This window comes from Mirounga angustirostris, unplaced genomic scaffold (genome assembly GCF_029215605.1).
Source record: "Mirounga angustirostris isolate CCGP_5_RB_7025 unplaced genomic scaffold, mMirAng1.0.hap1 SCAF_11, whole genome shotgun sequence".
Lineage (NCBI taxonomy): Eukaryota > Metazoa > Chordata > Mammalia > Carnivora > Phocidae > Mirounga > Mirounga angustirostris.
Window position 1 is genome coordinate 70,915,435 of NW_026991719.1, and position 15,917 is coordinate 70,931,351.

Genomic DNA, 15,917 nt, shown 5'->3' on the forward strand with positions numbered 1-15,917 from the left:
ACAGTGTTCTGGAGAAAAATTTGGGTACTATCTTGTATGAACATTCATATACCCCATGACTTGGAAGTTCCACTCCTAGATATGTATCATAGAGGAATTCTTGAACATACATATCCTGAAACATACACAAGGATGTTAATAACAGCAAAAAGCAAAACAAAAAAACAAAAACAAACAAACAAAAAGAAACCCCTGGAAACATCTTGTGTCTACCAAAAGAAAAATGGAAAAATAAATTGTGGTATATTCACAATGGAATACTACATAGCAATGAAAGTATAATTGTGCAAAACAAGGATGGTGTTTTGAAACTAATATTGAGTGAAATAAGGAATTTACAGTGGGGTTCTATTTTATGAAGTTCAAACACAGGCCAAACTGAATATCAGACAGGTAGGTAGGCAAATACACAGATTTATAAAAGAGCAGAACAACAGACTATGCTTGCATATACTAAATCTTGAATAAATCTCATTTTTGTCTTTTTAATTTTCATCTGTTATTTATTACCTTAAGAAGAAACAAGAGAACCAATGCCAGTCTTACCTGCAGAAACACTGAGGAAGTTCTCCTTGGCCATATAAAGGAAACAAAAATGGAGTGTTGCCATACCGCCCAAGACAGCGAAGAAAGTTTTTGGTAGCTTTGAGACCATCTATGGTATTGCAGGCTGTCTCTGATGTCATTGCAATTGAATGCAGGACAAAGTACCGGAGGTTGGGGGTTAATTTTTGAGTTTTTAAATACTCAGAAAATGTAATCTCCTCATAGGCTATGTAAAGATAAAAATTTATCAGTTAAAATCAGAACCAAACTTCCAATTTAAAAAACACTGCACAAAAGAAATCAAGCCTGTTCAAAACACTTGGCAAAAGACCCAGGTGGCAAATATTACATTTTAGACAGAAACCACAGACTTTAGGGGAAAAAAAGAAACTAGAAACAATCTCACTATCTTAACTGAATTAATGGCACAATTTTTAAGCTTTAAATGATGAATCTTTAGTAGTTTACAGACTTAAAAAACTAGAAAAATATTAAATAATTCATTAACCATCATAACAGGTTTCCATAATTGGCAATAATTAACTTTATTATCATTAAAACTGCAGAATAATGTCAATAATTACACTTTGAAATATTAAATATGACAAATGGCAATTTTTTGGTGAAAACAATGATACTTAATTTTTTTGAAATGTATATTTCTTACTAAAACTAAGAACAATAAACTATGACTAAAAAGTAAGGAAGTTAATTTCTGTGTGGCTAATGGAATCAGTCTTACTGCCTTATATCACACCTCAAAACAAGGGACCCCTAAAAACTACTCATTTAAAGAACAGAAAAAAATGTAACTGGACTGTTAGTGGTAGGAAATACAACTCCATGATGAAAGAAAAAAACATAAAAATTATAAAAATTTACTGAGAGAACATAAGTTTACACCACTGTGAAGAACGATTTGGCAGTATCTAATGGACATGAAGCTTTAAGAGCAAGAGCCTGACTTTTAATATTCCATCAAGTAAAAAAAAAAAAAAATACTGCTATATTTCTCATTGTAACCTTATAAATGAAACATCAATAGAATATTCCTATTTTGGATAATGTTTCCAGCCCAAAGCACTTAAAAAGTATAAAGCTCTGATACTAAACGGAGATGTTCAATTTTCAACAAACTCTGAAGTAACTGTATGATTTGGGTCAAAGCCAAGACTAGAAACCATGTCCTCTAATACACTCCCCATACCATCTAGCCTCTTTTTCTTAATCAGTCAAAATGAATAATTCAATATACCAAGCAAAAGTAATCCTGGGAAAATGAAAAAAATATACAGATTTTTTTAACTGCTGAAAAAAATTAATGGAACAATGAAAAGAATGTATCATCTATGAAGAACTAGTTGACAGCAGTATTTACTTAACAAGAATAAAAACTAACACCCAGCATAGCACTTCCACAATGATGAAAACATTCTATAGCTGTACTGTAGCCATAGTAGCTAATAACCACACGTGGCTACTGAGCACTTCAAATATGGCTAGTCCAACTGAGGAACTGAATTTTAAATTTAATTTTAATTAATGTTAATTTAAATAGCTACATGTTATTCATGGCTAACCTATTGGATAGTGCAGAGTAAGAATGTACTTTAACAGAGAAATGAGTGGCTTACTACATCAGAGCAAGCATATTAAAATAAGAAAGCTCAAATAACTAGAGAACACAATTTAATAGAAAACAATACCTTTATATTCATCAGGATGTTTTTCATACTCCATACAAAATGTAAGAAACTTCATTAGCATTCGCTTTTCTACCATAGTAAGTTGTTTGCTATTAAAGACATCTGCTCTAGAACAAGGAACCTGAAAAACATGATTTTAAGTTAAGAAACTGCTTCCTAGTGATACAAGTATTCCAAATTACGTTTCTTTTCCTTTTAACTATAACAAGATCATTATTTCCATGCTAGCCATTCATGTTACCTTCCATCAGTTCTAATGGCATCTCTGTTGGCTTCAGAGCTAATTAACTTGTGAGCTCTCTTACTTAATTCTGCCAAGTTGCTCCTTATGCCATTAAAAGGCCAATGGCACGTCACCCCTAACTGGGTACAAATGACAGCTCAAATCTAGCAATACTGCCTGATATTAACCTTTTCTCAACACCAACATCAGGCTGCAGAATAACTCATGAAAAAATTAACACTAGAAATTTTAACTGAGTAATCTCTTACTATTTACTTTTACCATGCAGGATTGGAATTTGTTGCTTTGCCAGGAAAATAACAATCCTATTTGCTTATCCTTCCAAAATATATCATAATAACTTAAGCTCATACCCAGTTACAATACTTCAGTAGCAAGTACCTGTTCCACTCTTCCTTCTCGAAATGCAAGAATCCTGGTAATATTTTTGAACTCTGCATATCGACTTACATTAGATTTGATTAAAAGATCAATTAGCAATCCTCGAGAATACAGCAGCTGTACAAAGAGAATATTTTACAGGATGAAATAAAAGGTAAAATTGTGGAAAAACTGATAAATGCTAAATAAAGATATATATAATTCCACTACATTTTTAAATATTTGTAAAAAGCATTATACCTATTAATACTGTCATACATAACATACTTTACGACAGGTTTACAATTGATTATCTGAAATTCAAAACCCAAAAAACTCTGGAATCAAGTTTTTCCATAATTAGTTAGGCAACAAAATGACCCAAACTGATATGAGGCTCTTCTGTCTTTGCCCCACTTACTGTGAATATTCATACATTTGACTGCAGAAATATTAATAGGTTTCATTACAGAGTGCCTCCTCAGACTCTGCTAAGACTGTTGTTACATCTATAGCATATCAGCATATGTACTATATTACTTTCTAAAATAATTTTTTAAATCTAAATAACAGAACACACCAGGCCCAAGGGTTCTGAATAAGAGACTGTAGCCTTATAAAACGACAGGTGGTCAGTAAGAAAACACCAGCTCGCTGGACTTCCTCACCAAACAAAAAAGAAAAAGATTGGTTATACATTTCCACCACAAGAGTTGAATTTTAAGGTCCCTCTATAATCCTAGCAGGCTAGATTTAAATGATATGTCTTTTTCAAGAAGTGAGGATGATGGGTATCGCCAGCATGCATGTGAGGAATTGATTTAACCATTCACATCACTCATAACCAATATCAGAGACAAAAACAACTTCAACAGTATTATCTAGCATGTTCTAAATTTAACTATATGGTTAAATGCAAGAGATTTGGCTATGTCCTATACAGATATACCTTTAAGTGTCTATAAATAAATATTAAAAATGTAAATGTTACATCTGTAATAGGGAAGGGAAAGAAAACAATTAGCTTTACTACAAAGAAAAAGGGCATTTCAAAAATCAATCCAAACTGGTTAGTCTGAGTATCCAAGAGGTCAGTAAAGACTTTGAAAATCAGTATCAGTTAGGTGAATTTTTATAAAGTCCAGCATTGTACACAACAAAGCTGGCACTGCTTCTTTTTCTGAAACTAATCCAATTACCCTGACTAAATATAGCATGTTATTTCATTATCTTCAGCCTAATACCCTACACAACTGATATAGCCCGTTTTTAAGAATATATTGCCATGGGGCGCCTGGGTGGCTCAGATGGTTAAGTGTCTGCCTTCGGCTCAAGTCATGATCTCAGGGTCCTGGGATCGAGTCCCGCATTGGGCTCCCTGCTCCTTGGGAGCCTGCTTCTCCCTCTGCCTCTCTCTCTCTCTCTGTCTCTCATGAATAAATAAATAAAATCTTAAAAAAAAAAAAAAGAATATATTGCCAAGTATTCTGTAATTATAATAAAAAATAGGTACTTCAAATACCTAATCTGTTTCAACAAATACTTGAAATTCAATGATCCCTCAGTAGTCATAATAATTTCACAAATATTAACACAAACATAAGATGTATTTTCACTTAATAAGATCTTAGTAAAGCTTAAGATTTAATGCCAGCTTAAAATAATGCATTAAGATAACACTGAGAACACATTTCAATTAAAACTACACTAAACTTTTGTCTGAAGCTTAGTAATAACAAGTATTTAAACCTAAGCCTCTTTTTCACCACTCTCTAAGTGATGTAACAGAAATTTCAGTGATGAGAGGCTAAAGAATACCAAGTATCCTTCAACAGAAAAATGGATAAAGTTGTGTATATATATATATATATATATACACAATGGAATTACTTGGTGATAAAAAAGAATGAAATCTTGCCATTTGCAACAACATGGATGGACCTAGAGGGCAGTATACTAAGTGAAATAAGTCAGAGAAAGACAAATACCATATGATTTCACTTATATGTGGAATCTAAAAAACAAAACAAATGAACAAAGAAACAAAAAACCAGACTCTTAACTACAGAGAACAAACTGGGTAGTTGCCAGAGAGGAGATGGGTGGCTGTGGTTGGGTGAATGAAATAGATAAAGGGAATTAAGAGGTACAAACTTACAGTTATAAAATAAGTAAGTCATGGAGATGAGAAGTACAGCACAGGGAATATAGTCAATAATATTATACCAATGTTGTCTGGTGACAGATGGTGAGTAATAGTGGTGAGCAATTAGTAAATGTATAGAACTGTCCAATCAATATGTTGTACAACTGAAACTAATATAATATTGTATGTTAATTATACTTCAATAAAAATAAAAAGAATACTTCAATTTCATTAAAATATTGACAATTAGGGGTGCCTGGGTGGCTCAGTCATTAAGCGTCTGCCTTCGGCTCGGATCGTGATCTCAGGGTCCTGGGATCGAGCCCCACATTGGGCTCCCTGCTCCGCGGGAAGCCTGCTTCTCTCTCTCCCACTCCCCCTGCTTGTGTTCCCTCTCTCGCTGTGTCTCTCTCTGTCAAATAAATAAATAAAATCTTTAAAAAAAAAAATTTGACAATTTAATAATTGATTTAATAATTAATCATTTTTGCTTCACTTGGCCATGTTGGTTCCATAATTATTAAGGGTATGGACTTTCTTAGAAAAGAGTTTTAATTGTTTAAGACCTTCAACTTTGATTTTCTCTATTACTCTAAGCAGTATAATATTATACTATAATAATAATATATATACTACATAAAAATGTTAAGTATTTTATTTAACCTACCCTGAGTAGTATAAGACTACTTTTTAAAAGGCTATATTTATGTGGGTAAAGCACTACAGTAATGTGTGTGTCAGTTTTACCATGATGACTTTGAGATGGAATGCATGTAGAAATGTAGGGGCGCCTGGGTGGCTCAGTCGTTAAGTGTCTGCCTTCGGCTCAGGTCATGATCCCAGGATCCTGGGATCGAGCCTCGCATCAGGCTCCCTGCTCTGCGGGAAGCCTGCTTCTCCCTCTTCTACTCCCCCTGCTTGTGTTCCCTTTCGCTGTGTCTCTCTCTCTGTCAAATAAATCAATAAAAATCTTTAAAAAAAAAAGAAATGTCAAGTAGTTTGGAGACATCAAACTGGACTTTAGGAAAGAGGTAGGGCTTGAAATAGATATTTGGCAATCATCCTAAATTTAGATGCAATAACTGAAACTAGAACAGATAGAATTTCCAAGGAGTAACTGATTGCCCCAATATCATGGAATGTACGGCTTTCTACACCATAGGTACTCAGTAAATATTCACTAAATGACTAACATTAAAAAATGATAATAAACCTCTTATATTGCAATGGTTCTGCATTCTTTAGCTACTGCTGCTTTTGTAGGATGAATTTATTATTTTTTTAAATATATAAAACCATGAAAACTACTATGCAGGACAAAGTAAACTGCCTTGACCTCTCTAGACACATCTGTTTTTAATTTACCCTAAAAGACAAACTATTGTGATCCACTGAAACTCATGAAAATATCCAGAAATCTTAAGTCTCCTCAGACATCTTAGCATCTAATTAAACTATCTCCCCCTCCACTACAATCAGCATTCACTGTCTTTCATACAAGTGAATAATTTTCTACACTAATTCCAAAAATTGATACACCACCATCTTCTACCATTTTCCTTTGCAATATTTATACTGTATTTCAGCTACCATAAGGGTTAGAGACTATTATAAACTACTGTTGATTCTTTTTTTTAATTTGAGAGAGAGAGAGAAGAAGAGACAGTGAGAGAGGAGTACAAGCGGGGAGGAGGGGGGAGAAGCGGGCTCCCTGCAGAGCAAGGAGCCCGATGCGGGGTTGGATCCCAGAACCCTGGAATCATGACCTGAGCCAAAGGCAGACGCTTAACCGACTGAGCCACCCAGGCGCCGCACTAGTCTTGATTCTTAACCAACATTTATATCATCATTTAAATTAGGCATTCCATATTCCAAGTAACTAACTAAAAATGAAAATTTCAGAACAAAGCCCATTTGTAACTTGACTACTTCAGTTTTCTTATTTTATTTTTTGGTTTTGTAAAACTTATTTTCTGTTCATGAGAGGAGGAAGACCATTAATAAACTATGATTAAACTTCCACCCAGAAATCAAGAGCCAAGGTAACATGGAAAAAATGCTAGATTTCAAAGCACGGCAGGGTCACAGTAGGTAAAGGTGGAATAGATGGCACAGAAATATGAAGTAGGACCAAAGTAGCAGTCAACTCAAGAGCAGGAAAGAATCAGACACAGAAAGCTATGTGATGGAAAGAAACAAAGGATTTTTTTACTAAAAAATATACTCATATTTTTAGGCATCAGGTTCAAAGAGAGCAGCAGTGTGAGTATATGGGATTGTATCAGCAAAATGTGAGGAATATGCAATTAGTCTCTCTTTACTCTGTAACTTGGAACTTCAAGAGAGCACATTAAATTGAAAAGCTTAGTTTTGAGGCAAGTCTAATATTATTTACTACACTCTCCTACTTCTTTTTAATTTCTTATTGTTTGCCCTCAATTTATGGGATTTAGTCTGTTTTTTTCTACTTTCTCCCAGCCCTGTATCTTTTTTTTTTAAGATTTGTATTTATTTACTTGAGAGAGAGAGAGAAAGAGAGAGAGCATGCACAGGAGCTGGGGGGGGAGGGGCAGAGGGAGAAGCAGATTCCCCACTGAGCAGGGAGCCAGATGTGGGGCTCTATCCATCGGCCCTGGGATCAAGACCTGAGCTGAAGGCATACATTTAACTGACTGAGCTATCCAGGCGCACCCTATATCTAACCTTTTAAGACCATCCTTACTGGTTTTCTGTTCTTTTTGCACTACATTAACCTTGCTTCCTATAAACCCAATACAACATTGTACTCTCCAAAGACTCAGGGACCTCCTCTGAAGTTACACTGACCTAACGTCAGAGTTAGGGACTGAAATATAACCAAAGAATAGCATTGTTTCCAGTCTCCCTCCCCTATCAACCATTAAATTATCCTCTAAAGCCCTCATACCTGAACAGGTGATTTTCAAAAATGCACTGGTTTATTCAGAATGTTCATCATCATACAGATTTTTTTTAAAAGATTTTATTTATTTATTTGACAGAGAGAGACATAGTGAGAGAGGGAACACAAGCAAGGGGAGTGAGAGAGGGAGAAACAGGCTTCTTGCAGAGCAGGGAGCCTGATGTGGGGCTCGATCCCGGGACCCTGAGATCGAAGGCAGGCGTTTAAGGACTGAGCCATCCAGGTGCCCCCATACAGATGTTAAAATAGTTATAGAAGGGCTAAAAAAAAAAAAAAGTTCGTTTAATTAACTATAAATATAATATAAATTTATAATTAGGCTCATTAGAATTTTTCTCTTGATAGAATTCTTGGTGTCCATGCAGTAGGAGAATATTAGAGTGGACTCTGCTCCAGTACAAAAGTATTCTTGTGCTACAGTACTGAGCATTTTTAATGCATTTTTAAACCTATATTTAAAGAATATTTTAACTGAAGTATAAATTTCTGGCTACTATCTCTTTATAAAACAAATGTTCCACACTTCAAAAAATAAAATTATGGTAACTGCGTTTATGGTCCCAGATGCTATTTTCAATTAAAAATTAGTATTATTCTAATGATAAGATGAAGAAAATTAGTACTTACTTTTGATACCAAATCAATATTAAATCTCCTGCCTTCTTTAATAATTTGTGAGTAAGTAATCCTATTTTTCTTTGGTGGCAATGCAGTGTCTTCTGCTATAGGCACATTTTCACTTGTTTCTTCTTCTGAAGCTGACTTCACACAAGTTTTATCGTCATAATGTTTTTCTTTTTCCCCTGTTACTCCCACATCGTTTATTTCTAGGGCAGTCTCTAGATCACTGCTTGGAGTTTGTTCTGTGGGCATTTCACAGCTCCCAGTGCATAATGACTCATCTTCTGAAGGCAGATAGGCAGAATGTGCAGTTTCTGTGGGGCTTCCAGATATCACAGAAGCATGATTTTTCTGCAGTGCACCAGCTTCTTCAACATCTTCATGTAAATCCTGACTAATGAGAAATCATAATAACAACACACTTTTGAATATTGTACTGGCTACATTTTTATATTATTTTAATGGCGATTTTTATTTCTTTACCCCATTTATATTATCAAGTTCAGTATACATTTTGCCTTATATGAACCACACACTAAACATCCATCTGTTAAAGTTCCAATACAATATAAAACATAATTAATATTTGAAAAATACACATAAAGATTTCAGAGTTTAGTAGGGTCTGTCATATGTACACTTTTGAGAATTTAATGTCATCAAGGGAATTGTATTTTAGAAACAAATCAAAAGTGCTTATGAGCACAGGCTTCAGAATAAACAGGACAATGTTCAAATCCTGACCCTGTAATTAGGTAACTCTGTGAACTTACACAAGTTATTTATCCTCTCTGATCTAAATTATCCATCTATAACATATGGATAATAGCATCTACCTCACAAGGTTGTTTTGAAGATTAACAGTTTAGTCTTCATGGTGTCATGTGCAAAGAACCTATCACAGTGCCTAGCACACAGTAAATGTTCAACAATGGTAGTTATGAAAGATTATTATTTTTGATGATGGGACAGAGCTAGAAAAAGTTGCCATAAAGTTTAAGTTGGCTTATCACAATGTGGTATCTAAGAGGATCTTTTTCTTTTCTTTCCTGCTTTATTTTGTTTTAGTGTCTATTACTCTACTGGAAGTCCCAATTCCAAAGTTACTACTGATAAAACAGGCTCCTGTTCAATCTACCCACATTATGCATTTCACTTTCATGGTTTATCCTCCACAGAACCTACATTTCATTGAGTTGTCCTACTGTGCAACACTAAAAATGCCAATGATAGGCCTTGGGAAGTAAACACCTGCTAACTGATTGCTCAAGAACTTAGAGCAGCTCTTCCTTGTATGGTCTCTAAGCCCTACCCCATAAAGTCTTCTTCCTGCCTCTAACCCGTATCACCTTCTTTATCAACTATTTTCTGGTCTTACTGCTCTTGTTTTCAGACATAGCATCTCTCTGAATCTATTAACTCCAATCTCCATGTTTTGGACCATATCATTTGTGTCTCCTGGGTTATTCATCCCACTCCCCATAATATCGTAATTCTCCTATTCTCAAAAATAAGCACGTACTTTAACAATCTATCCACTGTAAGAAAAATTTTAAATATTTCCCCAAAAAACTTCCTTAAACCAACCATACGTATCATTCTATTACTTCATGTCCCCAAAATACACACATGCAGTTTACCTTGCATTTATTTATCAGTTCCTTTTAATAGTCCTTTGGTTGTCCAGGATATACTTTATCTTCTGAAGTAGACTTTAATCCCCTTGAGGGAAGACCAGACCATCTCTACTTATGTGTCCCTCACAGCACCTCCTGCACTGCTCTACAGACGTGCTAATAAATTATTGAAGAATAAATGGTTTCTACATGCCAAGGGTGTGTGTGTGTGTGTGTGTGTGTGTGTAAACACGAAACAAACTGAATCTGCAGAAAACACAAGATAGGAGGCCAGGAAAAAGCAATAAATTATAAGTAAGTCTGAGTACACTTTTCAGTGTATTTTTAAAATGTCTTATTACAATTAATACAATAAACACTATAATAAAAGAGGTACAATGAAAGAGTAACATAACTTAAATGTCAAAAAAAAAAAAAAAAGTGCTGGGGAGAAGAGCTAAGATGGTGGAACAGAAGGATCCTAAGCTCTTCACCCTTGAAAACAACTAGATAACTATCAGATCATTCTGAATACCCAAGAAATCAACCTGAGGACTGACAGAACAAACTACACAACTAGAGGGAGAGAAGAGGCCACATGGAGGAAGGCAGGAAGTGCAGAAACATGCTTTGGGGGAAAAACAGATCTCTCATGCTGTGGAGGGGAGGGAGCCCTGGTCTGGGAGAAAGGCAAGGGAGAGAGAAGCATACAGGGGAACACATTCCATTGGCTGGGAAAACAAAAGGGGCAGAGTTTTGTGAGTTTTTGCAACCAGCAGGGATTGAAGACTAGAGTTTTAGAGATCCACAGCATGGCTGGGATAGAGCCTGGAGAGCAAACTGCACTGATCCTGGAGAGAAGGCAGGCAAACCACCTGGGGGCGGACAGTCATCTAAAGAACACCTGGGACACACAGGGGGGAGATAATTCCCTCTTCTCAAACTGAGTTCCTGAGAACAACAAGAACCCTCTCCAGGGACAATGGAGCTGCCTGGCTCCATTTCCCTCCCCCACCCCTCAGCATAAAAAAAGAACCAACTGCTATAAACACCAGAGCACCTACACTGGCTGCCTAACTGGCTTATACCAGGTCCAACACCCCTGCACTCTACCCCTACTGAACTTCTTTGTCAAGTTTGACTCAGTCCTAGCTTGACAGGACCCTTCCCCAGAAAACCAGCCACAACATCTCCTGACCAGAGAGTTATGCAAAGATTCAGGTCTAGTGGAAGTAGTATTGGGTCTCATTTAACAAGCAGACCGGAGTACACCTAGTTAAATTCACTGCACTCTGCCCAAGGACCAAACACTGCCCAATGAAGGCAAGGATAGACTCTGCAGATAACTGGCCTGAAGGACACAGCAGCCAAAACAAGCAGCAGAATGCATGAGCATGCACCAGACACATGCCCTGAAGCACGAGGCCCTGGGTACTATATGACCTCTTCTTCATAAAGCCAATACACTCAAAAGCAGGAAACGGAACAAGATTTTCTAACAAAGCCAGACACTTAGGCAAAATGCCAAGACGGAGGAATTCATCCCAAATGAAACAACAAGATAAGGTCACAGCCAGAGATCTAACTGAAACAGATATAAATAACATGCCTGAATGGAGAACTGAAAGCAACAATCATAAGGATAATGACTGGACTTGAGAAAAGAATGGAAGACTTCAGGGAGGCCCTTACCAGAGAGATAAAAGAGTTAAAAAAAAACACACAAAACAGAAATGTAAACTGCTATAGAAAAGATCTGAAACAGACTGGATACAATGAACACAAGGATGAAAGAAGCAGAGGAACAGATAAGTGATATAGAAGGTAAAATAACAGACAAATACAAAGCCGCAAAAGAGAGAAAGAAGAATTATGGATCAGGAGAATAGATTCAGAGAACTCAGTGACTCCATCAAACGAAAGAACATTCGTACTATACAAGTCCGAGAACAGGAAGAGAGAGAAAAGGGGGCAGAAAATTTATTTGAGGAAATAATAGCTGAAAGATTCCCTAATCTGGGGAAGGAAACAGACATCCAGATCCTGAAGCACAGAGGACTCCCATCAAAATCCACAAAAGTGGGCCAATACCAAGATTTATTATAATTAAATTTGCAAAATATAGCTACAAAGAAAAAAATCCTAAAAGCAGCAAGACAAAAGAAGTACTGAGCTTACAAAGGAAGACCCATAAGACTAGCTGCAGATCTCTCCACAGAAACTTAGTAAGTCAGAACAGTGTCATGATATAATCAAAGTGCTGAATGGGAAAAATCAGCAGCCAAGAATCTCTATCCACCAAGACTATCATACAGAAGAGAAGGAGAGATGAAGAGTTTCCCAGAGAAAACAAAACTAAAGGAGTTTGTGACCACTAAACCAGCCCTGCAAGAAATACTAAAGGCGACTATCTGAGTGGAAAGAAAAGAACAAAAGTGACAAAGAAAGGAACAGAGAAAATCTCCAGACACGACAAAACAAGTAATAAAATGGCAATAAATACATAGCTATCAAAAGTTCTGAATGCAAATGGACTAAATGCTCCAATCAAAAGACACAGGATGGCAAACTGGATAACAAAACAAGACCCATCTAAATGCTGCCTACAAGAGACTCATTTTAGACCTAATGACACCTGCACATTGAACATTAGGGGATGGATAAACATTTATCATGCAAACAGACATCAAAAGGAAGCCAGAGTAGCAATACTTATATTAAACAAACTAGATTTTAAACCAAAGACTATAATAAGAGATGAAGAAGGGTACTATATCATAATAAAGGGGACTATGCAACAGGAAGATCTAACAACTGTAAATATTTATACCCCCAATACAGGGAGGTACCCAAATGTACAAAACAATTAATAAAAAACATGAAGAAACTCATTGATATTAATACAGTAATACTACAGGACTTTAACACCCCACTTACATCAACGGACATATCATCTAGGCAGGAAATCAATGAGGAAACAATGGCTTTGAATGCCATACTGGACCAGATGGACTTCACAGATATATTCAGAACACTTCATCCTAAAGCAGCAGAATACCCATTCTTCTCGAGTGCATATGTGACATTCTCAAGAACAGATCACATACTAGGTCACAACTCAGACTTCAACAACTACAAAAAGACTGATCATACCATGCATCTTTTCTGACCACTTGCTATGAAACTTGAAGTCAAGCACAAGAAAAAATTTGGTAAGACCACAAATACATATAGGCAAAACAATATGCTACTAAAATATGAATGGATCTGGGGTGCCTTCGTGGCACAGTCAGTGAAGCGTGTGACTCTTGGTTTTAGCTCAGATCATGATCTCAGGGTAGTGAGACTGAGCCCCGTGTTGGGCTCTGTGCTGAGTCTGCTTGAGATTTTCTCTTCATCTCCCTCTGCCCCTCCTGCTCATGCTCTTCTTCTCTCTCTCTCTAAAGTGAATAAATAAATCCAAAAAAAAAAAAAAGAATGAATGGGTCAACCAGGAAATTAAAGAAAAAAAAAAAATGGCAACAAATTAAAATGAAAACACGACAATCCGAGAGAAAAATCTCAAATAAACAACCTAACCTTACACCTGAAAGAGCTAGACAAAGAAATATAAATGAAGCCTAAAGCCAGCAGAGGAAAGGAAATAATAAAAATTAGAGCAGGAATAAATGATATAGAAACTACAAAAAAAAAAAAATAGAACAGATCAATGAAACTAGGAGTTGGTTCCTTGAAAGAATGATTAAAAGTGATAAACCCCTAGCCAGACTTATGAAAAAGAAAAGAGAAAGGATCCAAATAAATAAAATCAGAAATGAGAGAGGAGAAACAACCAACATCACAGAAATACAAATTATGAGATAATATTATGAAAGTATCAGAAGATATTATTAAAAATGATATGCCAACAAATTGGACAACTTGGAAGCAATGGATAAATTCCTAGAAACATACATCCTACCAAAACTGAAGCTGGAAGAAACAGAGAACTTGGACAGACCCAGAACTACCAAAGAAGCTGAAACAGTAATCAAAAATCTCCCAACAAAGAAAAGTCCAAGGCCAGATGGCCTCTCAGGGGAGTTCAACCAAACATTTAAAGAAGAGTTAACACCTTTTCTTCTGAAAGTATTCTAAAAAAACAGAAGAGGAAGGAAAACTTCCAAATTCATTCTATGAAGCCAGCATTACCTTGATTCCAGGACCAAAGACTCCACTAAAAAAGACAACTACAGGCAGATATCCCTGATGAACATGGATGCAAAATTTCTCAACAGGATACGAGCAAATTGAATCCAATAGTACATTAAAAGAATCATTCACCATGATCAAGTGGGATTTATTTCTGGGCCACAAGGATGGCTCAAAATTTGGAAGTCAATCAACATGATTTACCACATTAATTAAAAAAAGGGTAAGAACCATACAATCCTTTGAAAAGATATAGAAAAAGCATCTGACAGAGTACAACATACATTCATTATAAAAAAAAAAAAAAACCCTCAACAAAGTAGGGTTAGAGGGAACATACCTCAACATAATAAAGGTCATATATGAAAAATCCACACCTAATATCATTCTCAATGGGGAAAAACTAAGAGGTTTTTCCTTTATGGTCATGGACAAGATAGGGATGTCCACTCTTACCACAATTATTTCACATAGTACTGGAAGTCCTAGCCACAGCAATCAGACAATACAAAGAAATAAAAGGCATCCAAATTGGCAAGGAAGAAGTTAAACTTTCACTATTTGCAGATGACATGACACTCTATACAGAAACCCCAAAGACTGCACCAAAAAATTGCAAGGACTGATACATGAATTCAGTAAAGTCACAGGATAGAAAACCAACATACAGAAATGTGGTGCATACCTATACACCAATAATGAAGCAGCAGAAAGAGAAATCAAGGAATCAATCCCATTGCTCCAAAAATTGTAAGATACCTAGGAATAAACCTATCCAAAGAGGTAAAAGATCTATACTCTGAACTAGAACACTTATGAAAGAAACTGAAGATGACACAAAGAAATGGAAATACACTGCAAGCTCATGGATTGGAAGAAAAATATTGTTAAAATGTCTATACTGCCCAAAGCAACCTATAGTCTTCATGCAATCTTTATCAGAATAACAGCAGCATTTTTCACAGAACTAGAACAAAGAATTATTAAATTTGTATGGAACCACAAAATACCCCAAATAGCAAAAAGCAATCTTCAAAAAGAAAAGCAAAGCTGGAAACATCACAATTCAAGACCTTAAGTTATATCATTACAAAGCTATAGTGATCAAGACAGTATAATACTGTCACAAAAATAGATACATAGATCAACAGAACAGAAAACCCAGAAATGTACCCACCACTATATGGTCAATTAATCTTCAACAAAGCAGGAAAGAATATCCAATGGGTAAAAGTCTCTTCAACAAATCTTGTTGGGAAAACCGGAGAGCAACATGCAAAAAATGAAACTGGACCACTTAACTTATACTATACACAAAAACAGACACAGAATGATAAAAAGAGCTAAATGTGACACAGGAAACCCTCAAAATCCTAGAGGAGAACACAGGCAGCAACCTCTTTGACATTGGCTGTAGCAACTTCTTACTAGATATGTCTCCTGAGGCAAGGGAAATAACAGCAAAAATAAACTATTGGGACTTCATCAAAATAAAAAGTTTCTGCACAGTGAAGGAAATAATCAACAAAACTAAAAGGCAATCTAC

The 15,917-nt window shown here is 35.9% G+C and overlaps 1 protein-coding gene across 7 annotated transcripts in view; it reads right to left on the reverse strand.

The window, feature by feature from the left end:
- CHM (CHM Rab escort protein) overlaps positions 1-15,917 on the reverse strand; it is a 218,423-nt gene that overhangs the window by 127,731 nt on the left and 74,775 nt on the right. For all 7 annotated transcript variants that reach the window (XM_064574309.1, XM_064574310.1, XM_064574312.1 and 4 more), the window contains 4 exons: positions 8,571-8,958; positions 2,878-2,994; positions 2,253-2,373; positions 547-772 (listed from right to left, as the gene is read on the reverse strand). In XM_064574309.1, coding sequence (XP_064430379.1) covers positions 547-772; positions 2,253-2,373; positions 2,878-2,994; positions 8,571-8,958 — 852 coding nt within the window. The remainder of the gene's footprint in view (positions 1-546; positions 773-2,252; positions 2,374-2,877; positions 2,995-8,570; positions 8,959-15,917) is intronic.